Genomic DNA, 27,984 nt, shown 5'->3' with positions numbered 1-27,984 from the left:
CTGTCTGCCCTGGAGAGGAGGTCACATTCCCATGGTCGTCGTCTTCAGTGGTGGACACTGACAATGGAATGGGAATGGGAATGGAATGGGAATGGAATGCTCTGGGGCCTCATGCTTCCTTCTCAACTTCTAGTGGGAGGGGGAGGGAGGGGGAGGTCATTTCAGGTCACCACTAGAAGTAAATAACAGGCTTCCTGTTTTCTCTGCCATCTTCTGATTTTGGTAAATCAGCGAAGTGTGTGTTTGTGCGCGCATGTGCACGCACGCATGTTAAGACTGTGAGCCCCATGTGGGACAGGGACTGTGTCCAACCTGATTAGTCTTGCTTGTACCCCAGCACTTAGAACAGTACTTGGCCCATAGTAAGTGCTTAATAAGTATTATTTTTATGACTATTATTTGCACACCAGTAAAAGCACATGTCCAAGAGGCCTTCCCTGACTAAGCCCTCATATCCTCTTCTCCCAGTCCCTTCTGCATCACCCTCGCACTTGGATTTGCCCCCTTCATTCACCCCTCCCTCAGCCACACAGTACTTATGTCCATATCTATCACTATTTCTATTAATGTCTGTCACCCCCTCTAGGCTGTAAGCTCATTGTGGGCAGGGAACGTTTCTACCAACTCTATTACATCATACTCTCCCAAGCACTTAGTACAGTGCTTCACAAATGGTAAGCACTCAATACATACGATCGACTGACTGACCTTAGTGGATCTCCGAGCATAAAAAGCATCCAAGGAACTTTCCTTTTCAGCTTTTCTATGAGGGACCTGGGAGAAGCAGTGTTGGCTCTTAGGAAAACCCCTCGCTTCATCCCATCCCCTCCTTTCCCCCTTGTGTCCCCCTTTCCAGGTGCTTCATTTCCAGGGCTGGGCCTTGGATGCCACATGGAGGCTGGGGAAGTGTAGGGCCCTGTTGACCACTCCCCAGGAATGACCCCCCCCCCCCCAGTCAGTCATTAAGACTGTGAGCCCCCTGTGGGACAATGTCTGTGTTCAACCCGATTTGTTTGTATCCATCCCAGCACTTATTACACTGCCTGGCATGTAGCAAGCACTTAACAAACACCACAATTATTATTATTCTTATTATTGGCGTTTTATCGAGTGTCCACTGTGTGTGGGGAAAGTACAGAACAATAGAGTTGGCCTGTAGGCTCCCTGCCCTCAGGGAGCTTACAATCTAGCTGGGGAGGCCGGCATTAAAATAAATTAGTGGCAAAGTATGATGTATACAAGTGCAGTGGGGTTGAGGGGGTGGGGTGAGGATCAAAGTCCATGAGGGGTACAGACCCAAGTGCAGAAACAATGCAGAGGGGATAAAGAAAATAATAATTGTGGTATTTAAGTGTTTATTTTATGCCAAGAACTAGGGTAGATACATCCTGATCAGGTCCCACACAGGGTTCACTGTCCAAGTAGGAGGGAGAACAGGTATCGAATCCCTATTTTGCAGGTGAGGTAACCAAGGCACCCAGAAGTTAAGGGACTTGCTTGAGGTTCCATAGCAGGAACAAATAAGGTAGGTAAGTGAGGTAAAAGCCAGGGATGGCCTCTTGGAGGAGATGAGATTTTAGGGGACACGGCTAGGCCACTTAGCCCTCAGCAGGATCACCCAGTGTTGATGATACTTTTCACACAGTGTTGGCCAGAGTGGAGAGTCCTGGGGGGAAGTGGGTGGGAGGTGGGGGTTCCCTATGGCTCGGGCAACCTTGGGGGAGTGCCCTCTCACTCTTGGCCCCCCTTTTTTCCCTCGGGGACAGAGTACGGGTTTCTCTTCGGTACCTTCTTCTGGTTTGCCGCAACACAAGAGCTCACGTAGATTAAAACCTCACTCTGATCCAAAGGCCGGAGAGAAGGGCCTGAATTAGTGAAACATCTGGATCGAAGATGTTCCCTTTTAAAGGAGATTCAAATGTTCCACTTCCTGGAAAAGTCAAATGGATGAAAGTATCACACTGGGGCCACTGTCTTTTCCCACCGTCAGACATTGGGGAAATTGCATTTGGAATTTAAAAACGATGATAAGGCCGGACCTTGTTTGTAGAGGAGTCTATGGAGAATGGCATCCAGTTGCCATATGATATGAATACTCGCAATGGTACGTTTATGTCGCTCAATCAACTAATGGTGTTTATTGAGCACTTGCTATGTGCAGAGCACTGTACTGAGCCCTTGGGAGAGGACAATATAGCAGAATTAGCAGACACATTCCCTGCCCATAACAAACTTGCAATCTACAGGGAACATGTCAAGACTCTGACTTGGTGGAGTGGTGTTTTTATACCCATCTCTGTGAAGGTATTCTCGCCCCGTTGGTTAGACATGGCATACGTCCATCCCATCCCCCTCCCCTGCCCCCCATCCAGCTGAGGCAGTTACTTCCGTCCAATGTCAGAAACACAAGCAGGCCCCAGGGCCTTCTGGGCGCTGTCTTGTGGACGAAATCTCACTTCCTCCGGGAGGTTTTCTTTCCCCTGATTGATCTTTCTTCTCCCCAGGTTGCAACCTCCCCACTATCTGCACCTTAGTGCTGTTGCTGTCCCCACTTCCCATCGCACTTCCGTACATACCTTATGACACACACTGCTCTTCAGAGGTCTTATCCTCCCATCTATACATTCCCTCATGGTCCATCTCCTCCGCTAGACGGCCAGCTCTTTGACAGCAGGGATCATGTCTACTAACTCAATTGTCCTATACCTAGCGCTTAATACAATGCTCTGCACACAGTAAACTGTCAGATCCTTGAGGCCAAGGATTGGTTCTAACTCTTTTGAACTCTCCCTAGCGCTTAATACAGTGCTCTACACCCAGTAACCTGTCAGATCCTTTAGGACAGGGGTCATGTGTGCTAACTCTGCTGTTCTCTCCCAAGCGTTTTAGTACAGTACGTGGCACACGGTAGGTACCCAACCAGTACTGTTGATTCATGGAAACTGGATCCATCCATAAGCAGCCACTCTGCCCATAAGAACCTGGCGTGGCAGGCCCCTTTGACAATTCAGTGTCACTGAGTGGACATCACCAAAAAGAAAGCAGCGCGTTTCACATAAAAGTTCAAACAGGAAATGAGCTCAAAGCAGGATAGAGTCTGAATTCCTAGCGGGGGGCATCCGGGGTCCTCTGTACCAACCCAAGAAAATTGGTTGATGACCCTTTTGGGGAGCAAGAGGGCTCAAGTAAGGCACAGAGTGAAGTGATACCATGTGTGGAGGGTCCCCCTTGCATGAAGCCGCGGCTGAAAGCTCCGGGCAGGTACCCAGGGTGACTAATGTTTAAACGTGGGGTTGGAAAAAGGCTCTGGTTGTGCAAATCTCTGAGGGAAAAAGTGAGGCGGTGGCAGAGGGGTATAAACACGAGCGACACTGACCTTACTGTATGAAGCATGCATCCGGCTGGTTCCAGCTGGACAGGGGGCTGCTGTCGCGGAAGGGGTGGTGGGGGTAGGGTGCCGGACGGGTTGGGGTGACCGAAGCCCATTCGGGAAGTCCAGATGGAAGGTTTTGACGGACAGGAAGGGGAGGGAGGTCCTGGGAAGGAAGGCTTTGGAAGAGCATTCTGGGTAAAAGGAATGAGAGTTGTGATATTTGTGGATGATAATAACAATTGCAATAGTTAAGCACTTACTATATATGCCAAGCACTGTTCTAAGCACTGGGGTTGGTACAAGTCCCACATGGGGCTCACGGCCTAAATAGGAAGAAGAGCAGGTATTGAATCTCCCATTTCACAGATGAGGGAACTGAGGCACAGAGAAGTTAAGCGACTTGCCCAAGTCACATGCCCGGCATCAGAACCCAGATCCTCTGACTTCCAAGCCCATGCTCTACCCACTTGGCTCCCCTGCTTCTCATCACAGAGTGGTCTAGTAGGTGCTTCTCATAGTAAGTGTTAAGCACTTACACGGGGGCAGATACAAGTTGAACAGGTGAGCCACACGGGGGCTCACAGTCCAAGGGGGAGAGCAATCAGGCATTGAACTCCCCATTTTACAGATGAGGAAATTGAGACACAGAGAAAGTGAGATGACTTGCCTAAGGTCACCCAACAGACAAGTGGCAGGGCTGGGATTGGACCCTAGGTTCCCTGACTTGCTGATTCCCCAGGGTGGGAGGAAGTGCTGAGGGGCGGGGAGGGAGGAGAAGAAGGGCAGAGCAGGCTTTTGTGGTGCGTGAGTTAACAGTAGTGCAGAAGGGCAACTCGGTGGCCCTGTGGCCCGGGACCGAGCCTCTCCACCCTCCAGTCCGTATTTCTTTCCGCCTTCCAGGTCGTTTTTCCAAAACGTTATTCTGCTCCTGTCCCCTCACTCCTCAGAATCCTCCAGTGGTTGTCCTTTGCTCTCCACATCAAATGGAGACTTCTAACCTTTGGCTCAAAAGTGTTTAATCTATTCTCATCTCACCTCCCTAACCTCCCTCCTCTCCCATAAACTCTGCTCCTCTAATGCCAACCAACTCTCTGTGCCCTCTCTCGTCATTGACCCGTCACCCTCCTTCCTGCCCGGAGCTTCCTCCCTATTCACATCTGACAGACCAGCGCTCTCCTCATTCTTCAAGGCCCTTCTGAAATCCCATCTCCTCCAGTAGGCCTTCCCAGATTAGTCTCTCATTTCCCCATCCTGTTCCCTCCCACTCCAGGACTCCCATGTCACCTAAGCATTTGTGTTCTCAATCTTCCCACTCTTTCCCCTCCCTAGCACTTGTATCAATCAGGGGTATTTATTGAGTGCTATGTGCAGAGCAGAGTTTTGAGCGCTTGATACAGCATGGTACAGCAGAATTATCATCTAGAGGGCAGATCTTTTAAACTCTATAACTTACCTCTTCCTGTAATTCATTCTGGTGTCTGTTTCCCCAACTAGATTGTAAGCTGTGGAGGGCAGAGATGTCTGCTAACTCTGTTGTACTCTCCTAAGCACTTAGTACAGTGCTCTGCTGTCAGTAGACTGTAGGCTCCTTCAGGGCAGGGATCATGTCTCTTGTGTTGTCCAGTGCTCTGCAGTTAGGAGACTAAGCTCCATGAGGGTAGGGATTGCATCTGCTAACTGTTGTAACTCTCCCAAGCACACTTAGTTCAGTGCTGTGCACAAAGTAAGGACCCAAGAAATATGTGGATTGAGGGATTGGGAGCAAGGAAGTGGAGCGAGGCCAGTAGCAGAACCTAATTAATTGCACGGAAGTCTGTGGGAAAACATGTGTCCATCCGCCCCCCAACACACACACACACACACACACACACACACACACACACACACACACACAAACACACACACACACACACATCAGTTTATTAAGGGGCACACTGGTGATGCATTTTTCTAGACCTTTCCAAAACAGTGATTTTATTTGTGTAGAGAATGAGAGGAGACAGCCATGAGGAACTTTAAACTTCCTTTGAGGTTATGATCAATCAGTGTTAAATCTTACCTTGGATACTATTCAGAGCTGGAATTCAGTGCCTATTCTCTGTCCTACTTGTAATGTGGGGCAGGAATTCAATCATTTATTGAGCACTTACCTCGTGCAGAGCACTGTGCTAACCTCTTAGGAGAGTACAATATAACAGAGGTGGTAGATAGGTTCCCCCGCTCACAATGGGCTTACAGTCTAGTAGGGAGATAGACGTTATTCAATCAATAAATAATGAATATGTACTTAGATACTGTGGGGCTGGTGGAGAGAGTAAAGGGTGAAAATCCAAGTGCAAGGGCGATGCAGAAGGGAGTGGGAGAAGAGGAAAGGAAGGCTTAGTCAGGGAAGGCTTCTTGGAGGAGATGTAATTTTAATAAGGTTTTGAAGGTGGGAAGGGTGATCGTCCATTGGATATGAAGAAGCAGGGCGTTCCAGGCCAGAGGCAGGCTGTGGGCGAGAGGTCAAATTGTGCCTGACCTGATTGTCTTGTATCTTCTTCAGTACTTAGAACAGTGCTTGGTACAGAGTAGATGCTTAACAAATGCCATAATAATAACTGTTATTCTGATGTGAGTGGGAGGGGACTTGTTAAACATGTATCCACCAGTCAATTCCTCCAACCCAGAGGCCAGCAGGTATTAAATACCTTCCTCCTTGGTGAGGAAAGATGAGGACAGATATTTGGTTGAAGATGGAAAATACAGACTCGCTTTGTTAAAATCTTGCCCTCCTGTGGTTTCTGTAAAAAGATTAGCCCTCATTTCAAGGAAACTTAATCTTTTTCCATCTCCTTTATCTGCTGCTCGAGTGAGCGTCTGAACCCCTGGTTATGAAAAGGACAGCATTGTAGAATGGGAATGAATGGGTGTTTATGGAGTCCAGCCAGTTTTAATGGGAGGTCAGATTTTTGAGAGGTTTAAGAGGAAAAATATAGCAAAAGAGGGCAATTGGGAGTGCTGTTTGGGGGGATGTGGGGACCTTGGATGTCTGCAGAAGCAGAAAGGGATCCATCTTGCTGTCCGGTGGGCCTCTGTTTTGCAGCAGGAGAAGAGACCGAGGGCATGGTGCCCGGAACCCCATGTGTTCCAAGGGCTGTGGCATACTCTCAGCCCGGCTTCCAGCATGCGCGACTTAGCCAGAGCTGCAACGTCAAAGGTTGGGGGCTGCGGAGAGGCTGCAGGTGATTCCAACAGAGCCCACTAGCCACCTCCCCCCCCGACCACCTGCCAGCAAGCTGACCAGCTGAGAAGTCACCTCCAATTCTAGATAATAATAATGATGGCATTTTTTAAACACTTAACATATGCGAAGCACTGTTCTAAGCGCTGGGAGGATACAAGGTGATCAGGTTGTCCCAGGTGGTACTCACAATAATGATAGTTACCTCATTTTACAGATGAGGTAACTGAGGCCCAGAGAAGTTAAGTGACTTGCTCAAGGTCACACAGCTGACAAGTAGCAGAACCGGGATTAGAACCCCATGACCTCTGACTCCGATGCCTGGGCTCTTGCCACTGAGCCACGCTGCTTCACTGCTTCTAGATGGGCCGGCTTCCGAGGTTTGATGTATTGGGAGGGGAATAGTGGAGTAAACCAATCTCCTCCACGCCTCCCGGGGTTGGAAAAATAACCCAGCCCTCAGTTAATTTGCCAAGCCAGGTGTTTGAGAGCTCTCACGGGGCAGTTTCTGGGCCTATGTGGGTAGGTGGAAGACAAAGTAGATGGGAGCATGGCAGGAGGAAGGCTTGCGTCTGATGCAACAGCAAAGGGAAGTGATGCCAGGCTGTCGATTTGGACTGTTACTGAGGACATGGCATTGGGGGGGGGTGGTGTTATTTGTGTGTGGGTGTGGGTGTCGGGGGGTCTTATTGGGTGCGTTCATCAGCTTGGGCTTTCTAGATACTGTAAAGGCTTCCACCCTGCAGTCCAAGCAAACCCAGGGTGCTGAGAGGCTTTCACCCAGCCGTACTCCTGATAGAGAAACAGCATGGCCCAGTGGAAAGGTCCCAGGCCTGGGAGTTATGAGACCCGGGTTCTAATTCCAGCTCTGCCACCCGCCCACTCTGTGACCTCTATGGGTCTCAGTGTCCTCGTCGGTATAATGGGGATTCAGCACCTTTTCTCCCCACTGCTTAGACTGTGAGCCCCACACGGGGCAGGGATTGTGTCGGACTTGCCTCTCTCACTCTTCACCAGCCGTCGGGGAGCACTGGGTCCAGCAGGGGAGCAGTTGGAGAGGGTTTTGGCTTGGTTGCCCATTAACGTTATCGGATCTCCAAGCATAAAATGCACCCAGGGAACTTTTCATTCCAGTTCTCCCCATCCAGGAGAAAGCATGTAGGCAGAGCAGCAGAGCCCAGTATCTCTGGGTTTGCCAATGGCCAGTCTGGGTCCTCTGCAGGCATCTGCCGGCTCATCCTTCCCATTTGTCTTTCTCTTCCCAAGTAGTCAGGAGGCTGGGAAAGGACCAACGTAGAAATCCAAGGCAAGCGGAAGCCAGGTGAGCCCGAAGACTCAAGGGAATGTTCTAGGAAGCCCACGGCGGGAGGCTTTCATCAGCTGGCGGTTCGCAAGTTGCGGCTCAGGGTTCACCTGGGTCTTCCAGAGATGGACGGGGTTGCCAGAGGAGCAGCACCGGCCAAAATCCCCCAGAACTGTGGGGGGAGAGTCCAACCCGGACTGGGGCCCGGCCCGCCGATAAGAATAATTGTCTGGCTTGTGAAGTGCTTTCTGTGTAACCCCTAGGGTAGATGCAGTGAATGCAGCATGGCCTAGTGGAAAGAGCCTGGGCCTGGGGAGTGGAGGACCTGGGTTATAATCCGGGTTCTGCCAATTGCCTGCTGTGTGAGCGTGGACAGGTCGCTTCTCTGTGCCTCAGTTTCCCCAACAGTAAAATGGGGATTTAATACCTTTTTTCCCCTCTTAGACTGTGAGCCGCATGGCTCAGTGGCAAGACCCTGGGCTTTGGAGTCAGAGGTCACGGGTTAAAATCCCGGCTCCGCCAATTGTCAGCTTTGTGACTTTGGGCAAGTCACTTAACTTCTCTGGGCCTCAGTTACCTCATCTGTAAAATGGGGATTAAGACTGTGAGTCCCCCAGGGGACAACCTGATCACCTTGTAACCTCCCCAGCGCTTAGAACAGTGCTTTGCACACAGTAAGCGCTCAATAAATATGATTGATTGATTGATTTGCACAGTAAGCGCTTAATAAATGCCATTATTATTATTATTATTATGTGGGGAGGGACCTTGTCCCACACGATGTTTCTTGAATCGACCCCAGCGCTTAGTACAGACCTTGGGGCTCAGAAACAGCTTAACAAATACCATCATTATTATTATACTATATAATATGCCCATTTAAATCTAGTTCTTTGCAGAAATAATTGAAGTGTATCCCCAGGCAGACCGTAACCCAAGTTCCAGGAAACGCTCTCTTTGCTGGAAATGGTTTAGATGTTTCGATGGGTCATTTTGCAGAATGAATAGAAAGCAGCTGGTGACCCAAACTAACCTGGGGAGCAAGGGCACGGTAGGGGTGGGTTTGTGTAGGGGGTTGTCTTTGTTAAAGCTGGTTTTCTCAAGTAACCATGAACTGGCAGAAGCAAACAAGTGTCCTGGCTCAGCCCATTTAGTGGCAGCTTCTTGATGACAGTCGCCCTTTTGAAGAGACGTTTTCTAAGTAAGGTAATAGAAAAAACCGAACACCTCAAACGCCTAGACTTCCTGAGCTTTGCCATGGCAACTGCGTATGCCTTCCCTAAGCTGGAACGACGATGGAAAATAAAAATGATGTCATCTGTAAGCATGAGGCTCGCCTTTAGAACCAAAGGGCGTTCAAGGATAGTTTGGGATTGGCCAGTTTTCCAGACTGTGGCTTCTGGCCTCTTTCATGTAGGCTCCGCTTTGAGAAGCAGCACGGCTTAGAGGAACAAGCCCTGGCCCAGGGGCCGGGGGGCTTGGGTTCTAATCTCAGCTCGGCCACCTGCCAGCTTTTCTGATTGTTGTTTTTTGGTGTTACTTGTAAAGCGCTTACTGTGTGCCAGGCACTGTACTAAGCGCTGGGGTAGATACTAGACTGTAAGCTTGTTGTTGGCGGGGAAAGTGTCTGTTTATTGTTGTATTGTACTCTCCCAGATGCTTAGTGCAGTGTTTTGCACACAGTAAGCGCTCAGTAAATACGATTGAAAGAATAAATGAATGAATACTAGATAAATCAGGATGGACACTGCCCCTATCCCACATGGGACTCATGGTCTAAGTCAGAGGGAGGAGGATTTAATCCTCATTTTACAGGTGAAGTAACGGAGGCCCAGAGAAGTAAAGTGACTCTCCCAAGGTCACATGGCAGACCAGTGGTCACGCAGCAGCCTGAATTAGCCTGTGAGCCCCATGTGGGACAAGCACTATTTCCAACCTGATAAACTTAAATTCACACCAGTGCTTAAAACAGTGCTTGACCCAGAGTAAACCGTTAACAAATACCCTTTAAAAAAAAAATTAAAAAGTGGTGGAGGCAGAATATGAACCCAGGTCTTCTGACTCTCCGACCTGGACTCTTTCCACTAGGCCCCACCTCTGAGTGACCCTAGGCAAGTCACCTCAGTTCTCTGGGCTTCACTTTCTTCATCTGTAGAGTGTATTGCCACTGCTGTTCTCTGAGCCCCTTGTGGGACAGGGACCCCGCCTGACCCGACTGCCTTGTATGTACCCCAGCGCTCGGCGCAGAGTAGGCTCTGAAACAAATGCCACAATCGCTATTGATCGATTGACAGATGCGGGAGAAGGAAGTGCCCACCACCCGGGGGCCCGGTGATCCTGGCAGAGCTAACAGGCCCTCTCTGCTTCTGTTTCAGAAATAGTTACGCCCGCGTGCGAGCGGTGGTGATGACCCGGGATGACTCGAGCGGGGGCTGGCTGCCCCTCGGAGGGGGTGGCCTGAGCAGCGTCACCATCTTCAAGGCCCCCCGCCCCGAAGAGAACGGCCGTGCCGACCTGCTGATACGTGGAGAGCGCCTGCGGGACCAGACGGTAATGGCCCCGAGCGGACTGTGCCCTCGGACTGTGCCCGGGACCATGGGGGATTGACTGGGCTGGAGGGTGGTCCTCCAGAATGGAGCAGCTTCACGCTTGCTTCTGTTTGCCAACTGATGGCATTTATCAGTTGCCTCTGGCAACTTTGGTTTTTAATAATAATAATAATAATAATGATGATGGTATTTGTTAAGCGCTTACTGATCCGTGCAGCAAAGTGGTATGGACTGGAATAAGACACTATACTTATCACTATATCAGTAGACTGTAAGCTCATTGTGGCCAGGGAATGCATCTACAAACACTGTTATATTGTACTCTCCCAAGTGCTTAGTACAGTGCTCTGTACACAAGTAGGTACTCACTAAATATGATTGATTGATTGATCAGTAGCTTGCTTCTTAGGCAGTTGTCTGTACATATTTATTACTCTATTTATTTTACTTGTACATATCTATTCTATTTATTTTATTTTGTTAGTATGTTTGGTTTTGTTCTCTGTCTCCCCCTTTTAGACTGTGAGCCCACTGTTGGGTAGGGACTGTCTCTATATGTTGCCAACTTGTACTTCCCAAGCGCTTAGTACAGTGCTCTGCACACAGTAAGCGCTCAATAAATATGATTGATTGATTGATTGATTTATGTTGTGTCCATGGGGGGCTTCACTTGCCTGCTGTGTGACCTTGGGCAAGCCACTTATTCATACCTCAGTTTTCTCATCTGTAAAATGGAGATATGGTGCCTGTTCTCCGCCCCCCACGTTTACACTGAGAGCCCAGTGTTGGAAAGGGACAGTGTCTGACCTGCTTATATTGTACCTCTCCCAGCACTTTGTTCAGTGCTTGGCATATAGTAAACACAGTTGTTTTGTTATTATTATTATTTCATTTCTTAAATGAAAAGGACTTTAAGGTCCCACAGCCCGCCGCTTCAGGAGTTGGCCAATGGGAACAGAGTGTCACTCACACAGCTGATGGGCTCAGAATGGCGGGTAAATTCTGATTGCGATTTGACAGTTTGGGAGGTGTGCCAATCTAACTACATCCCTCTCTTTGAAGCGCTCTTTTCAAATGAGGGTCACATCTCATTTTTTTTTAAAAAGGAGCGTTTTTCTTCATCTTGACCTCATCATTCTGTGTTTTGAAATATGCCATCTGTCAGGTTTGATGTTGTTGGTCAGCACTGTGCTATTTGCATTCTCTCATCCATGCCCATCAAGTTCCTTCCTATGTAAGGCAGAGAATAGTACCAAATCCCCATTTTACAGGTGAGGCAACTGAGGGCCGGAGACAAGAAAGGTGCTAAAGTCACACAGCAGGTATGTGGCGGAGCCAGGATTAGATCCAGATCGCCAGAGGCCCAGGACCGGGCTATTGCCACTTGGCCACGCGGCTTCTCGGTTTTGGTTTATTGAGAGTTAAGGGACCACTTCCTTCTTCATTCATTCATTCAGTTGTATTTTTGAGCGCTTATTGTGTGCAGAGCGCTGTACTAATCGCTTGGGAAAGTACGTTACAGCTTCCTCCCTATACATGATCAGTTAATGAAAGGAGTCATTTTCAGAAATATGGGTGTCTAGAAGGAAAGCTGCTTATTCCAGAGGGACTGTCTCTCTGGTTCTTCCGATCCCAGCAGGAAGCCCTCCCTTTGTTCTTAGATCAACAGCTTAGGCAGGAAGTGGGGAGGGTATTTATTTAGCTTTTAAAAAGCAAGTCAATCACCCGGCATTTACTGAGCCCTCGATATGTATGTGAGGCACTCCTCTGAGCCCTGGGGTGATTACATGGAAATTAAGACCTTTTGTGTCAGTAACCATAGCAGTGTTACAGCCGTAGCTGTTGGCGCATTGCATTGTACTAAGCTGTAGTAGTATTTATTGAGCGCCCTCTGGGCACAATGCATTGTATTAAGAGCTTGGGAAATACAGAACAAAGACACTTCATGCTTTTCAGTCATTTGCTGTGTGCAAAGCACTGTACTAAGCCCTTGGGAGAGTACAATACAACAATAAAGAGTGATATTCCCTACCCAAAACGAGTTTATAGTTGTTGGGGAGACAGATATCAATACAAATAAATAAAATTACAGATACGTACATAAGTGCTGTGGGGCTGGGAGGGGGGAAGAACAAAGGGAGCAAGTCCAGGGCAATGCAGAAGAGAGTGGGAGATGAGGAAAAGTGGAGCTTAGTCTGCGAGCTTAGTACAGTGCTCTGCACACAGTAAGCGCTCAATAAATATGATTGATTGATTGCGAAGGCCTCTTGGAGGAGATGTGCCTTCAATAAGGCTTTGAAGCGGGAGAGAGTAATCCTGTGTAGAATTAGAGGAGGGAGGACATTCCAGGCTAAAGGCAGGCTTTCCTGCCAGCAAGGAACTTAAACTCCAATGGGAAGACAGAAAAATCCTTGTAGAGTAATCAAAATAAGGAATGTATTGTTGAATAAACATACATGCAGATAGGCTGTGGATGGAGCTAAATAGATATGTTCACGATACAGGCAGGTTGTGCATTGGCTGGGATGGGGACTAGAGAAGCAGCATGGCTCAGTGGAAAGAGTATGGGCTTTGGAGTCAGAGGTCATGGGTTCAAATCCCAGCTCCGCCAGTTGTCAGCTGTGTGACTTTGGGCAAGTTACTTAACTTCTCTGTGCCTCAGTTACCTCATCTGTAAAATGAGGATTAAGACTGTGAGCCCCCGTGGGACAACCTGATCACCTTGTAACCTCTCCAGTGCTCGGAACAGTGCTTTGCACATAGTAAGCGTTTAATGAATGCTATCATTATTATTAATCTGGGAAGGCTTGTTGGAGGAAGCGGGATTCCAGCAAGACGAGGTGGTGCCCCGCAGAAACGCTGCAGGAAAGAGAGAAGGGGACCCCAGTAGTGGACCCCAGCCAATACATCCATTCACTTATTCATTCACTCATTCAATCGATTTATTAAGCACTTACTGTGTGCAGAAGATTGTACTAAGCACTCGGGAAGGTCCAATCCAAGAAAGTTGGTAGATGTGGTCCCTGCCCAGAAGGGCTTCCATTTTAGAGTGGCAGAATCCAGCTGAGGCAAAGAAATTTCTCTCCCCCAAATCCTTCAGATTTTACAGCCAGACTGCTGTCTTTTAAAGGAAATACGTCCCCACCCCCCACTTTAGTTCTTTTTTTTTCCTTCCCCTAAATGGCATTTAAGCGCTTACTATGTGCCAGGCACTGTACTAAGATCTGGAGTAGATATAAGTTAGCTCGGTCCATAGTGGCAACTGTGCTTTCCTAGCTGATGATCGCCCTGCAAGAGTACAGAAAGCTATGTGTCCCTTCGTGTTGTTTTCCACCATCTGAGCCACAGGGGTGGGAGTCATGACTGGGGACCCTCTGACCTTTTGATCTTTGAGGAGAGCAAAGGGGAGTGGGGAGAAAGGTGGGTGCTCCCCCCAGCCCATTTTGACTTCAGCCAGAAAAAGAGTTAGAACAGATGGATGGGTGGATGGGTCCAGAAAAGAGGGCTGAAGGATGGATGGACAGATGGGTGGGTGGGCTTGGCCTCTCCTGACCGGCCTGTCCATCCCACCCCGCCTCCCACCCAGCTTGTCGGGATCCTAGTTGGAATGCGGAGCCATTTGGCCAGATACCCCCCTGCCATAATTAGACACTTCCTGCTCATTATTCCAGTCACCTTCCGAGAGCCGGCTCCAGCCAGTCTGCTCTGCTGCAATTAGCTGCCACTGGAACCCGCTCAGGTCCGCCGGCCTGGGTAAACAGGGACAGAAATGGCTCTTCTTGATCCCCAGTGGCATGAACAAGTTGAAAAGTTCTTTCTACTTCGGGGCGTGGTTGCCATTATTTTCTTCAAACCAATTCATTAGGCTCCCGTCTTTTTGATTGCTTTGTACGCGTTGGCGAATTTTAGGCGGCCGAGGCTCTTCCAGAACAACTTCTCTGCTAACAGAAGTCGGTCAGGACCTCAGTGAAGCAAGTGGTCCTTTTAAATGGTGATGATTGAGAAGCAGCATGGCCCAGTGGAAAGAGCATGGGCCCGGGATTCAGAAGACCTGAGGTCTAATCCCGGCTGTGTCAGTTGCTTGCTGTGTGACCTTGGGCAAGTCACTTAACTTCTCTGTGCCTCTGTTCATCTGTTCTCCCTCCTACTTAGACTGTCAGCCCCATGAGGGACAGGGACTGTGTCCAACCTAATTTACTTGTATCTACCCCAGTGCTTAGAACAGTGTTGCATACATAATAAGGGTTTAACAAATACCACAGAACAAAAAACAAAACAGGTAATAGTCATTGTAATAATAATTAATGAGGGTTTATGTGTTTACTCTGTGCTAAGCTCTGGGGCAGATCCAAAATAATCAGATCAGACACAGTTCCTATCCCACGTAGGGCCCACAATCTAGGAAAGAGTACAGGGATCTCACTCCCATTTAACAGACTTTGAGTCCCCTATGAGACAAGGGACTGTATCCAACCTAATTCACTTATCCACCCCAACACATAGAACAATGTTTGACACATAGACACATGGCCAGACTGAGCCCCCTTTTTCCTCTCCTCCTCCCCGTCCCCACACCCTACCTCCTTCCCCTCCCCACAGCACCTGTATATATGTTTGTACAGATTTATTACTGTATTTATTTTACTTGTACATACTTACTATTCTATTTATTTTGTTAATGATGTGCTTCTAGCTTTACTTCTATTTATTCTGATGACTTGACACCTGTCCACATGTTTTGTTGTCTGTCTCCCCTTCTAGACTGTGAGCCCGTTGTTGGTTAGGGACTATCTCTATATGTTGCCAACTGGTACTTCCCAAGCGCTTAGTACAGTGCTCTGCACACAGAAAGCACTCAATAAATATGATTGAATGAATGAATGAACATAGTAGGCACTTAGTAAATACCAAGAAAAAGTTAATTTAAAAAAAGCCCCAGAGAAGTGAAATGACTTGCCTGAAGTCACACAGCAGGCAAGTGACAGGACCAGGCTAGAACTCAAGTCTCCTGATTCTCTGTTCAATGCTACTTCCACTAGACCGTGCTGCCTTTTTCTTTTAATGGCGTTTGTTAAACGCTTACTACGTGCCATAGTAGTAGCTCACCTCCCCCCACAAAACCCCACCACCTACTTTATGCCTGTCTTAAATCCGCCTCTCCTGGTCCTGGGAGAGGGTGACCGGCCACCGGCCTCAACAGCCCTTTGTAGCCAGAGCTCTGTGCAGGAGACACAGCTGTAGGAGCCGAGCAAGAGTTGAAAGATTCCTGGATCCCCTTCCTTTCTTCCTCCTTCTAGACTATAAGCTCTGTGTGGGCAGGGAACGTGTCTACCAACTCTGTTATACTCTCCCAAGCGCTTAGTACTGTGCTTTGCACACGGTAAGCACTCAGTCAATACCATTGTTTGATTGACTCGCCCAGAATCATGCAGCAGGTGGCTGCAAAGGATTTCTGGAATCCTGGGCGTGGAGTTGAAGAACTCCTCAGCCCTGTTGGTAGACAGGCATGCCGATTGGCTCATCTTCCCCCTCACCCACGACAAAGCCAGTGCGGGAACCTTCTCTTAACACCCAGGGAGTTTTCTCGGGCACGTAAGGACATCTGGGCCTGGTCTCCCTGCTGAAGCTGGACTTCCTGTTCTGGAGGTGCAGAAGGCCCATTGGGTTTGCCGGCAGGAGTCTTCGCCCTCACTCTGGGGTTGGACGGGCACTCGTTTCTATGCTGGGCAGCCTGGATCCAGCAGTGCCTGGGGCTTTCAGGGCTTTGCAGAAGGTTCGTGTGGTTGTCTTACATGTGTCCGCTGCAAGCCCTAGGCTGGAAGCTCCCTGTGGACAGAGAGTGTGTCTACCAACTCTGTTATATTGTTAGAGTGTACTCTCCCAAGCGCTTAGTACGGTGCTCTGCACATGTAAGTGCTCAATAAATGCGACTGATTATATTATACTCTCTGATATGCCTAGTATAGTGCTCCACACACTGATAAATAAATACCATTGATTGATTGAATGAGCCAGAAAGCCGGCCAAGTGGCATATTCTGTGCCGCCCAGTGGAGGCAGGACCTGGGAGCCAGAGGACCTGGGTTCTAATCCCTCTTCAGCCATGGGCCTGCTGGGTGACCATGAGCAAGTCACTGAACTTCTGCACCTCCACTTCTCAAATGTAAAATGGGGGTTCAATACCCATTCTCCCGCCCATTTAGACTGCATCCACCCCACTACCACTCAGCACAGGGTTTATTCCTTGAAACTATCACAAGTCCCTCAGATAAGCCGTGAACCACTGTTAGAAGATTCGTGGAAAGGACACGAAATTGAGAACAAAAAATAGATCACCACTTCCTGTGCTCTTGCTTGTGGGGAATTGTGGTGACCTGGAGGCTGAGGGATTCCTCCCGGGCAGAAACAGACTGGGAATCTGGGATGATAAAGAGGGATGAGAAGCCTGGAGATCATCCGGTCTGCTCCGCAGCTTCCGGCTCAGGAGGCTTCTCAGATGGATTGGCATCCAAAACTCATTGACTCCCTTTAAGGGTATCCGGCAGACCTCTGCCCAGCCTTCCTGATGCTTCAAAACCCCCTTTCTGCTTGGACATTCTTCCTTACACAGACCCCAACTGGCTTCTCCTACAATATAAGCCCATTTGCTGGTGTTCTGTCATTAGTGAAAATTGAGAACATCTACCCTCCCTGCTTCAGTGCTTTTCTCAGACCTGATAAAAACCCACCACCTCAAGGAACTTGCTTTCTAAATGGGAAGCCGAGACAGCCAAACAAAAAAAGGCACTTGAATCCGCCCCCTGAGGTTCCAGTCGGGGAGATTTATTTATTTTGAACTCCACTTTGTCCAGTTCCTCAAACTGACCTTTAATTTCAGGTTAGTTGGATCCAGGGGCGGGGTCCTGTGCCCTGCTGTTGGCAAGAAATAGGGGTGGGAGCTCAACCCCTTCATTTAGGGCAGAGGAGGAAGTCAGCATATTAATTAAATTCACAGATTCTATCAAAGTTAGGGGTATTGGAACTCTCTGGGGAGCAGGGAAACCTAGAGGGCTTCAGTGTAGAGGAACCGAGTTGAGATTAAACCGGAGAAAAAGGTGAGCAAATTCAACCAGAAAATATCACTGAAAGTCCAGGAACTCAAAATAATCAAAATCAAGTATAAGGGTGATGCAGAAGGGAATGAGAGAAGAAGAAATGAGGGTCTAATTGGGAATAGTACTGGCAGAGCATCTGCTTGGTGGAGAGCCCCTTATTAAGCACTTGGGAGAATGTGGAAGAGTTAGGCTCTCACTGTGTGCCAAGCACTGTACTAAACACTGGGGTTAGATACAAAACAGTCAGGTCAGACACAGTCCCTGTCCCACATGGAGCCCACAGTCCTGGTGGGATGGGGAACAGGTATTGAATCCCCTTTTGACGGATGAGGAAACAGGCCCAGAGAAGTTAAGTGGCTAGCACAAGGTCACCCACCCAGCAGGCAAGTAGTGGAACTGGAATTAGAATCCAGGTCCTCCGACACCCAGGCTCTTTCCACTAGGCCATGTGGCTTAGCACTGACTGCCTGCTTTGTGCAGAGTGCTGTACTGAGTGCTTGGTAATAGGTACTGAATGATTACCTACTGAATGAGTAGGTAGACATGACCAGAGACAGCGTGGCCTAGTGGAAATAGCATGCTCCTGGGAGTCAAAGGACCTGGATTCGAATCCCTGCTCCACCATATGTCTGTTGTGTGACCTAATTCTCTGTGTCTCAATAAACTCATCTATAAAGTGAGGATTAAGAACTTGAGCCCCACGTGGGACATGTACTGTGTTGAACGTGATTAGCTTGAATCTACCCCAGCATTTAGTACAGTGCCTGACAAATACCACTTTTTTTAAAAAAAAAAAAGGTTGGGGTGGTAGTATTGACTATGGTAAGCACTTCTGCTCCCAGTTGAGATTTTGTCTCAACCAATAACCAATGGTCCCTGTCTAAGATTCCAAGCTGCAGCTAACCCTTCTTCTGAAGGGCAGGAGCCGCCCACATCTCGCCCTAAGATACACTATCCCTTTGCCTCTAGACTGTAAGCTCATTATGAGCAGGGAATGAGTCTTTTATTGTGTGCTCTCCCAAGCGCTTAGCACAGTGCTCTGCACATAGTTAGCACCCCAAATATGAGAGTGACTGACTTACTGATTGCTGACCTGACTCGTGGATTGACTACTTAACTAAATTGAGAATGCGAGGATGAAGCGGCTTGAAAATTGTACATCGCAACAGTTGATGCTAGGGTGAAACGTGCTTTGAACCATGAAGAGACCGTTTGGGGGCCTTTTTCTCAATGCATCAGGCCCACCCCTATTCAACTCTGCTCCCTCCCTTCCCCGGCTCTGGGCTGGCCTCACTCAGTCCCTCTTGGTTCCAGAGGTCCAGATGTTTGGTTCTAATGGCATTCTGCTCTTGATTGGCACCAGGTGGTTTTGGAATGCGTGCTCAAGAAGGACCTCATTTACAACAAGGTCACCCCAACCTTTCACCACTGGAAGATCGACAACCAGAAGTTCGGCCTCACTTTCCAGAGCCCCGCGGACGCCAGAGCATTCGATCGAGGTATCCGCCGAGCGGCAGAGGACCTCTCTCAAGGTATGTGGTTCCCGTTTTCCCCACCCCCCGGCACTTCACTCGCCTGGCATGGATGGCAGCCCCACCTGTTCCCGAAGCCCACCCTGAAGAGTCCGTGCATTTAAAACACCAGAGGATCTAGGCAGGCCACCCTCTGATAGGCAACTGACTCTTGGCGAAGTACGTTCATTTAGAAAAATTTGGTGGTGTTGGCCTGGTCTCAGAGCTTAGTACAGTGCCTGGCACGTAGTAAGTACTAAACAAATTCCATTTAAAAAAATAAAAGGGTCCTGTGGCACCAAGATGGCTTGGGCGGGTTTATAAAGCACTCAAATTCCCATAAGGCCTTATCAGATTCTTAAGGGTGGGGGAGTTTCTGGTCTGGAAAGGTTGAAGGGACCAGATGTTGGAAGTACGGTATTGGACTCTGCTCCCCGTTGAATTCTTCATGAAAGACTGTTTGCCAGGGATACATGAGGAAATTGCTTAATAAATGCAAAGGAAGCGGCAGAGTTACGTGACAAAGTAAAACTGGGAGCTGGTTCCAAGTCCAGTCATCTTATCCCGATTTGGATTTGGTGTTGAAGGAGAGCAAGAAGGTGGGGGACAGGGAGGGTGGTGGTGGTGTCATCGCCTGAGATGGGAAGGTCAGAGGGAGGATGAGGGATGCCTCAAGAGAGATGACAGATCGTTCGCTTTTGACACGTTGAGTTTGAGATGCCGATAGGACAGCCAAGCAGAGACGTCCCGGAGGGAAGGGAAGATGCGGGGCCACAGTTGGGGTGAGAGGTCAGGGCCCGAGCGATCAGTTTTGGAGCCGTTGCAGAAAAGTGGGAGCTGAAGCCGTGGGACTGGAGGAGCTCCCTGGGAGAGCAGAAGGAGGATGGCATCCAGAACGAGCCTGATGGGACACACCCCAGTTAAGGGAGTAGGAGCGGAAGAGGAGCCAGCGGGTAAAATCCAGAAGGGTTAGAACTCAGGTCTCCTGACTGCCAAGCCCATGCTCTGGAGTTTGGAAATCTTTAGCTAGTCAGCGAAGTTCAAACTGCAGGATTTATTTACCTAAGGAGAGGCTTAAAACCTGATGTTTCTGAAATAGGAGGGCACTGTGTAAGGCAAAAAGACGCCAGAACCTGACTTTGAGTTCTGTCCCAGAAGCCCTTGCTGGGCTGAGTGGACCCAGACCGTTGGTTGGGGTGCATGGGTGGAGGGGGGCAGAGAGATGATTGGGGGTTCCCCTGGCCCCCAGGCCAACTCCTACTTCCTTCTTCATCACCCTCACCACCCATCATCCACGACCACCACACGGCAGGGTCGGCCCAAGGGCCCATGGTCAGTTCTCAGCACGTGGCTGTCACAGCAGCTCGGCACCATCACTGGACGGTAGTTCTTAGGGGAATTCCAAGAAGCCTAATTCTTTCCCCCATTCCTGGCTCTCCCACAGGTTGTTCAACACCCCAAGGAGAAGCAGACGTGGCCGAAAGCAGTTTGCAAGTAAGTCCTCCAGCTTGCTCGACCGTTACTTGGGAATTGGGCTCCTTGGAAAATTTGGTCTCACAGCGGGAGTTAGGTGGAGAAGCCACTGGGACGTGGAGACCGGGCATCTCAGTTTGGGGGTATGAGTCGTTGATTTGTGGTTCAGGAGCACCAACAGAAATGTCCCCACGGCCTTTATATAGCTGCATTTATTAATAATAATAGTATTTGTTAATCACTATATGCCACGCACTGTTCTAAACCCTGGGATAGATACAAGGTAATCAGGTAGTCCAACATGGGGCTTACAGTCTTAATCCCCATTTTACAGATGAGCTAGCTGAGGCACAGAGAAGTTAAATAACTGGCCCAAGGTCACACAGCAGACAAGTGGCAGAGCCGGGATTAGAACCCATGTCCTCTGATTCCCAGGCCCAAGATCTTGCCCCCATGTGCCTAGCACTGTTCTCGACACTGGAATAAGCCTATGATAATCAGATCGGACCCAGTACCTGTGCCCCACAGTACTACCTGTCTGATGGAGGGAGATAGGTACTTATCCCCATTTTATGGATGAAGGAATTAAAGCCCAGAGAGGCCGAGTGGCTTGTCCAGGGTCACCCAGCAGGCCGATGGCAGGGCTAAGACTTGAACCCAGGTCTCCCTTCTCTCAGACCCACACTCTTTCCTCTTGGTAACATTGTCATCTTCCCTGTGTCTCAGAAAGGGTGGCCTGGTCAGAGGGAATGGCCAGGGGAAGTTTCCCACCCCTCAGCAGGGCCTGCCTCTATGACCCCTTCTTTGGGTGGACAGATGAGGGTAAGGGAAGCATTCATTCATTCAATCGTATTTATTGAGCTCTTACTCTGTGCAGAGCACTGTACTAAGCGCTTGGGAAGTACAAGTTGGCAACATATAGAGATGGTCCCTACCCAACAGCGGGCTCACAGTCTAGAAGGGGGAGACAGACAACAAAACAAAACATATTAACAAAATAAAATAAATAGAATAAATATGTACAAGTAAAATAAATAAATAGAGTAATAAATACGTACAAACATCTATACATATATACAGGTGCTGTGGGGAAGGGAAGAAGGTAAGGCGGGGGGATGGGGAGGGGGAGAATGGGGAGAGGAAGGAGGGGGCTCAGTCTGGGAAGGCCTCCTGGAGGAGGTGAGCTCTAAGTAGGGCTTTGAAGGGAGGAAGAGAGCTAGCTTGGCGGATGTGCGGAGGGAGGGCAGTGTGGCCTAGTGGATAGGAGTCAGAAGGACTCATCCCAGCGCCACCACTTGCCTGCTGTGTGACTTTGGGGATGTTCCTTAACTTCTCTGTGGCTCAGTTACTTCATCTGTAAAATGGGGATTAAAACTGTGAGCCCTAAGTGGGACAGGAACTGTGTCCAACCTGATAAGCTTGTATCTACCCGAGCTCTTAGTAGAGTACCTGGTACATAGTAAGCACTTAACAAATACCATTCAAAAAGGTGGGGGGCAGGGGCTCCTCTCTTGGGACAGCAGCTGTTTGGCGGATAACTTCCTGCCAGGAAATCCTGAAACTGCTCCCTCCTGGAGAGACAGACACGCACTGGTGCAATCCTAATCCCTGCATGTTTCAAAAAGAAACAGAAGCTCCCCCTCGTCTCCCAGTCTGGGCTGTTTAACCGGAATTGGCCTGGTTAAACCAGGTTTCCACCGGTCCGGGACCGAGGCCGCAGAAACCGGAATACTGTGGTCAAAGCGGGGGCTTTGGGAGGGGGTTGCTCATCTCCATCCCAAAGCCAGGTTCAACTCTGGCCCGGCATGACCCCCCCCACCCCCCGTGGAGTTTGGGGGACCAGGCTGTGGCTGTGCCACAGGGGAGTGCCCCTGAAACTGCCACTTTCACCCGCCTCTGCTAGTCTCCAACCCCGCCACCCCCTTTCCCAAGTTGGAGCAGCCCAAGGCAACTCAGCTGGGCTCAGTGACCTCCCAGTAACCTCAGGGTGACCGCAGTTGTGGCCTTAAGGAAGAATTCCGGGAAATGCACTGGAGTTATTGTCGTCAGTTGACACTCTGGGTAAGGGAGTACACTGCAGTGTGGCACTAGGAAGTGATGCTGTGGTAAATACCTTAGCTCGGAGGACGAGGCTTAGAGAAACCTCACTGAATGGGTGTGTGCTTGCTCGTGCGTCTCTTTCTCTCTCTTTCTCTCTCTCTCCTTCCCATATGGAGTGGCTAGCTTGCAGTAACCAGGCTCTCAGGGCCACTCTGCGCCTGGGGCCCCTAAGGGGGAGGAGAGATGGCCAGGAGCAGTTCTGGCCCAAGAAGATTCTTCACCGTGCGGTGTGAGAAGCAGTGCAATGCACCTACCCTTCCCAGCTGCTGCTGTTCCATCCAACCTCCAGCCCCTGGAGGTGGAGACATTGTAGCGCCGATGTTACTTTGCCAGCCAGAGTCCTAACATGGGCCCTTTCCCACCAGCCTTCCATCACTATCCTTAGAAATGTACCCAAACTTCTCTCCCAGCTCTTCACCTAAATGTAACCCCAGATCACCCCCAAACGTACGGAGGTCTGCTTCCACCACAGAGGTCAAGGAGGGACGCACGTGCACACCCCAGAGATCACAGCACAAACGACCACTGCCCCTGAACCCTACAACAGGAAATGGGAAAGAGCAAGGCTGCTAACAGCGTGGAAAAACCCAGAGGGATACAGGAGGGAAACAGACAAGAATTGCCTACCTCAGGCAAAAAACAATACTGTTGTTGGGTTTCTCTCCATCCCCTCGCCCCCTCCTACCTCACCTCCCTTCTCGCCTTCTACAGCCCAGCCTGCACCCTCCGCTCCTCTTTTGCTAACCTCCTCACTGTACCTCGTTCTCGCCTGTCCCGCCGTCGACCCCCAACCCACGTCCTTCCCCTGGCCTGAAATGCCCTCCCTTCACACATCCGCCAAGCTAGCTCTCTTCCTCCCTTCAAAGCCCTACTGAGAGCTCACCTCCTCCAGGAGACCTTCCCAGACTGAGCCCCATTTTTCCTCTCCTCCTCCCCATCCCCCCACCCTACCTCCTTCCCCTCCCCACAGCACCTGTATATATATATATATTTGTACAGATTTATTACTCTATTTTAGTTGTACATATTTACTATTTTGTTAATGATGTGCATATAGCTTTAATTCTATTTGTTCTGACTATTTTGACACCTGTCTACATGTTTTGTTGTCTGTCTCCCCCTTCTAGACTTTGAGCCCGTTGTTGGGTAGGGACCGTCTCTATATGTTGCCAGCTTCTACTTCCCAAGCGCTTAGTACGGTGCTCTGCACACAGTAAGCGCTCAATAAATACGATTGAATGAATGAATGTCGGCCAAAGTGGAATGGAAGCTAGCCATGGATGGAGCCCTAGGCCTGGTCCATTAACAGACTACCTTTAGTCAGTCATATTTATTGAGTGCTTATTGCATGCAGAGCACCATACTACACACTTGGGCGAGTACAATATAACAGACACATTCCCTGCCCACAACGAGCTTACACTGTAGAGGGGGTTCAGGTATTAATAGAAATAAATAAATGACAGATATGAATGTAAGTGCCGTGTACTTGACTGGAGATGTCCCAGAAACTTGTCACTGAGAAGTGTCAGTTTAGGCCATGGCAGACTTTTGCAGGGCCACATCTCGCCTGGGCGAGTTTGTGGAAATTCCCCATTCTGGGGTCCGAGGCTGGCGGGGGGATGGATTGTCCGCAGGCTGCTCCAGCCCAGCACTTTTCTGTCAAGAGGCTGCACCGGGGATTGAGAGGCCCGTGGTAATTGTTGCCAGTTTCAGGGAGGTTTACATTTGTGTTAGCTAGCCAGGTGTTATCAAAGCAGGGGCTATTTGCAATAGAGAAGTCTGAGTTCCAACTTTTGATTATAGCTCTGCCTGGCCCCAGTCAGCATGAAGGGATCACTGGCCATTCTGTTCTCATTGGCCCATTTGATGGAATCTTTTTCATTTGTTGTTTTCACTGAACAATCAGCACGACTCTTTCTGTAGGTTTTCCCAGGGCCTGGAGAGGTTGTGGTGTGTCTCCCCGGTGTGTCTCCCACTCGCTAAGCTCACCGTGAGCAGGGAAACCCTGTTGTAATGTAGAGAAGCAGCATGGCCTAGTGGAAAGATCCCGGGCCTGGGAATCAGAGGACCTGGCTTCCAATCCTGGTTCTTCCACCGACTTGTCGTGTGAGATTGAGCAAGTCACTTAACTTCTCTGTGTTCCCTCATTTGCAAAATGGGAATTCAATACCTTCTCTCTCTCTCTTTTTCTCTCTCTCTCTCTCTCTCTCTCTCTCTCTCTCTGTGTCTCATATTTAAGCGCTTCCTATATGCAAACATGATTCTAAGTACTGGGGTAGGTACAAGTTAATTATGTTGGACACTGTGAGCCCCATGTGGGTCTTGTATCTGCATTAGTGCTTAATACAATGCTTGGTATATAGTAAGCACCTAACAAATACCACAATTAATATTATTTTTACTCTGCCAAATGCTTAGTACAGTGCCCTGCACATAGAAAGGACTCAGTGAATACTATTGATTTCTCTATTCAGAACAACCCTCTCTCTCCAGGAGTCTTAGCCAGTGGTTTGTCCAGGGGGCCAAAAAAATCTACTAGGTAAATGTTTATTTTTCCTCAAATCTCCCCAAATGACACAGAGTAAGTGGGAGAGGGAACTCGTCATCTCATTGACTGATCGCAGGCCTGGATCACCATGGAAGGGGAACCATCTAGCTTGAGAACAGCTAGACCCAATGGCGACGGCGGCTCCTCTAAATGTCTCAGGAACCGCCTCGGGCCTCTACCATTTGCTGAAAAGAAAAAATCCTTTTTAAAGAAAGCTTCGATTCCTGGGGATAAACCAAACAATCCCATCTCCGGCCTCCAGGGAAGCCACTGTGAGCGTGGAGTCTTCTGGAAAAATTTGTGGGTCTCTGCATCTTTCTTCCTCCTCTTCTCCTCCGGGAGAGCGGAACCTGGCCCAAGAGTTTGCACAACAGTGCTGAATTTTGCCCTGGGCTCAGCTCTGACCCAACAGGGGAAAGGAGAAAACTGAAGGGAGAAGCGTTGAGAGAGAGGGAGAGATGGAGGAAGGGGGGGAAAAGTGCTCAGGGTGGTTTTCATTTTCTCTCCAGCTGCCATTTGGCTCTGAGTTCTGTCGGGGAGCTACAGCTGGAGTCATTTTATTGCTTTACCCAGCATCCTCTAGCCTCTGCACACAGAGATGTTCTAGTCGTCTTGGAAAAAAAAAAAAGTCCAAGAATCTCTTAGCAACCATAGAACCGTAATTATGATACCAGCAGCTGAGAGCAAACCAGATTTCCGTTGTGCATTAAAAACTGGCGTTGGTTACTTTATAGATGCTTCTCACTAGCCCAGGCTAGCCCTGGGCTTTGTGGGATGTGGTTTAAAGATATTGAACGTGGGCGGTGGGTAATTGGCTTGGACCCTTGAAGAAGGGAATGTGGGCATTTGGTTATGTTATGTGTGTGTGTGTGTACACACTATCTCTCTGTAAACATATACACGCGCACACAAAGACACATACACGCACATATTATGTAGCAAGTTTTTGCCATTACAGAGGATTGTGTGTTTTGGCTTTTCATTTCTAAGGGGTTTATTTTCCCACTCTATTAGGAAGTCCATCCACTGTAAGAGCTTCTTATCCAGGTTATGTCAGCATTTCCATGATATACACAGTTCTAAGGTGTTTAGAAGCTGACCGTAAAAAAGGAAAAAAAAAAACATTGGACTCACTCTTGGCAATTACGGTGGTGGGGTCTTTTCCTCCAGATTCAATAAAATTGTTTTGGTTATTTTTAAATTTATGGATTTACAGTAAAAAAAAAAAAAAGATTGGCCTGACTTTCTTCTCTGCTCTGTCGACCTCAAAAAAAAAAGCTTGATTTTTTTTTTTTTTTACAATGAAAATCGGTACGTCATAACAGAAAGTGACCTAATCGTTTGGCTATTTTATAAAGAAAAAATAAACTGCAGTGACTTAAAAGGCGACTCTCTGAATTCTCAGGCCAAAGTTAGTGGTTCCATAAATCTATTTCCATCTTAAGAATCCAGTGTTTTTGTTTTTTCTTGAACCTTCAAACATTATTTCATCTGGAGAGAGGCGGGAAACTGCTCTCAGGCACAAACAAAACGTGAATCACAAGTACGTGTGGAGCGGGTTTTTTTGTTTTGTTTTTTTGATGGTAATTCCTCCATAGCCTTGGAAATTTTGTGACACCTTGGATCATGCTTCAGAGTGAGGATCCAAAGCAGAAAATAATTTAAAACCTGGACCAGAGATCGTGGGCTTGAGCCCTGTTTAAATATTTCCATTGGGATTTGGGTGGGTGGGCTTCCCACACAGACTGTAGTGGAAATGTGATTTCAACTAGGTAGCCCCCCTACTTTCCTCTAAAGTAAACTGAGAGGCAATGTGGAGAGAGAAGTAGTGAGGTGGGTTAGGGGGAGGTTGCAATATCAGGGGAACTTGGGGAATATCAGGACAAGGAGGGGGATGAGTGGGAGAAGCAGATGTAATCTTCTGGAAAGCTTGTGGGTCTGAGAGTCAGACCTGGATTCTAGTCCCAACTCTGCTAAGGTCTGCTGTGTGACTTCGGTCAAATCACCTAACCTCTCTGGCCCCCGGCTTTCTCATCTGTAAAATGGGGACGCCTTGGGGAAGACCAAGTTGCATCAGAGGCATTCAGACGGGCGAGAGATTCAAAGGGGACAGTCTGGCAATTGTTGAAGGGGGCCCAGTCCAGCAAACACCAGTCACTCTACGATCGGTCCCAAAGTTGAAACCAATTTTCCCTTGGGAACGGTGGCCTAGGTGGGGGAAAGTTTTCTGATTGGGGCTGGATACCCAGTTTTTATGCGGATGGCCCAGAATTGAGGATTTTGGAAGGGCTCTTGGTTTCTCTGGAGCCTCCCCTGCTTTTGACAGCCTTTGCCACTGCCAGTGGCACAACAGGGAAGTGGGGGCAGGCCCCAGTAGCCGTGCTGCCCCCACTGCCACCCTCTGGACCAGGCTGGGGGAGGATGCAGGCTCCGCCCATTCTCAGGAGGGTTTCCTGGGACCTGCCTTTCAAACTGGCGCTGCAGGCTTGGGCCCTTCCCGGTTGTCGGAAGGAGAGACGGCCAGAATTTGGGTGCAGGGTGGTCGGGTTGCCTCCTTACTATGGTGGTCCGGTCCTCAGCGTCGAGGTGGGTGGCAAAGCCCACCCGGCTGGCTCAGACCAAGGCATGGTGGGCATCGCTCTAAGCCCTTCTGGTGGTAGGCGGCGGAAGAGGCAGTCTGGGCTGGGGTGATGACCCGTGGGGCTAGATCGTAAACTCGTTGTGGGCAGCGAATGTGTGTGTTATATTGTTGTGTTGTATTCTCCCAAGGGCTTAGTACAGTGCCCTGCACATAAGTGCTCAATAAAT

At 49.0% G+C, this 27,984-nt stretch overlaps 1 protein-coding gene across 3 annotated transcripts in view; it reads left to right on the top strand.

The window, feature by feature from the left end:
• Positions 1 to 27,984, top strand: part of SPRED1 (sprouty related EVH1 domain containing 1) — a 58,585-nt gene that overhangs the window by 20,439 nt on the left and 10,162 nt on the right. For all 3 annotated transcript variants that reach the window (XR_005448444.1, XM_038741206.1, XM_038741205.1), the window contains exons 2-4: positions 10,275 to 10,449; positions 18,905 to 19,073; positions 20,497 to 20,546. Coding sequence is in view for 2 of the 3 variants with exons in the window: in XM_038741206.1 (XP_038597134.1) it covers positions 10,275 to 10,449; positions 18,905 to 19,073; positions 20,497 to 20,546 (394 nt within the window). In the remaining variant the exon portion in view is untranslated. The remainder of the gene's footprint in view (positions 1 to 10,274; positions 10,450 to 18,904; positions 19,074 to 20,496; positions 20,547 to 27,984) is intronic.

This window comes from Tachyglossus aculeatus, assembly GCF_015852505.1.
Source record: "Tachyglossus aculeatus isolate mTacAcu1 chromosome 12 unlocalized genomic scaffold, mTacAcu1.pri SUPER_6_unloc_1, whole genome shotgun sequence".
NCBI classification, from domain to species: domain Eukaryota; kingdom Metazoa; phylum Chordata; class Mammalia; order Monotremata; family Tachyglossidae; genus Tachyglossus; species Tachyglossus aculeatus.
This window is presented reverse-complemented; position numbering and strand designations above follow the sequence as displayed.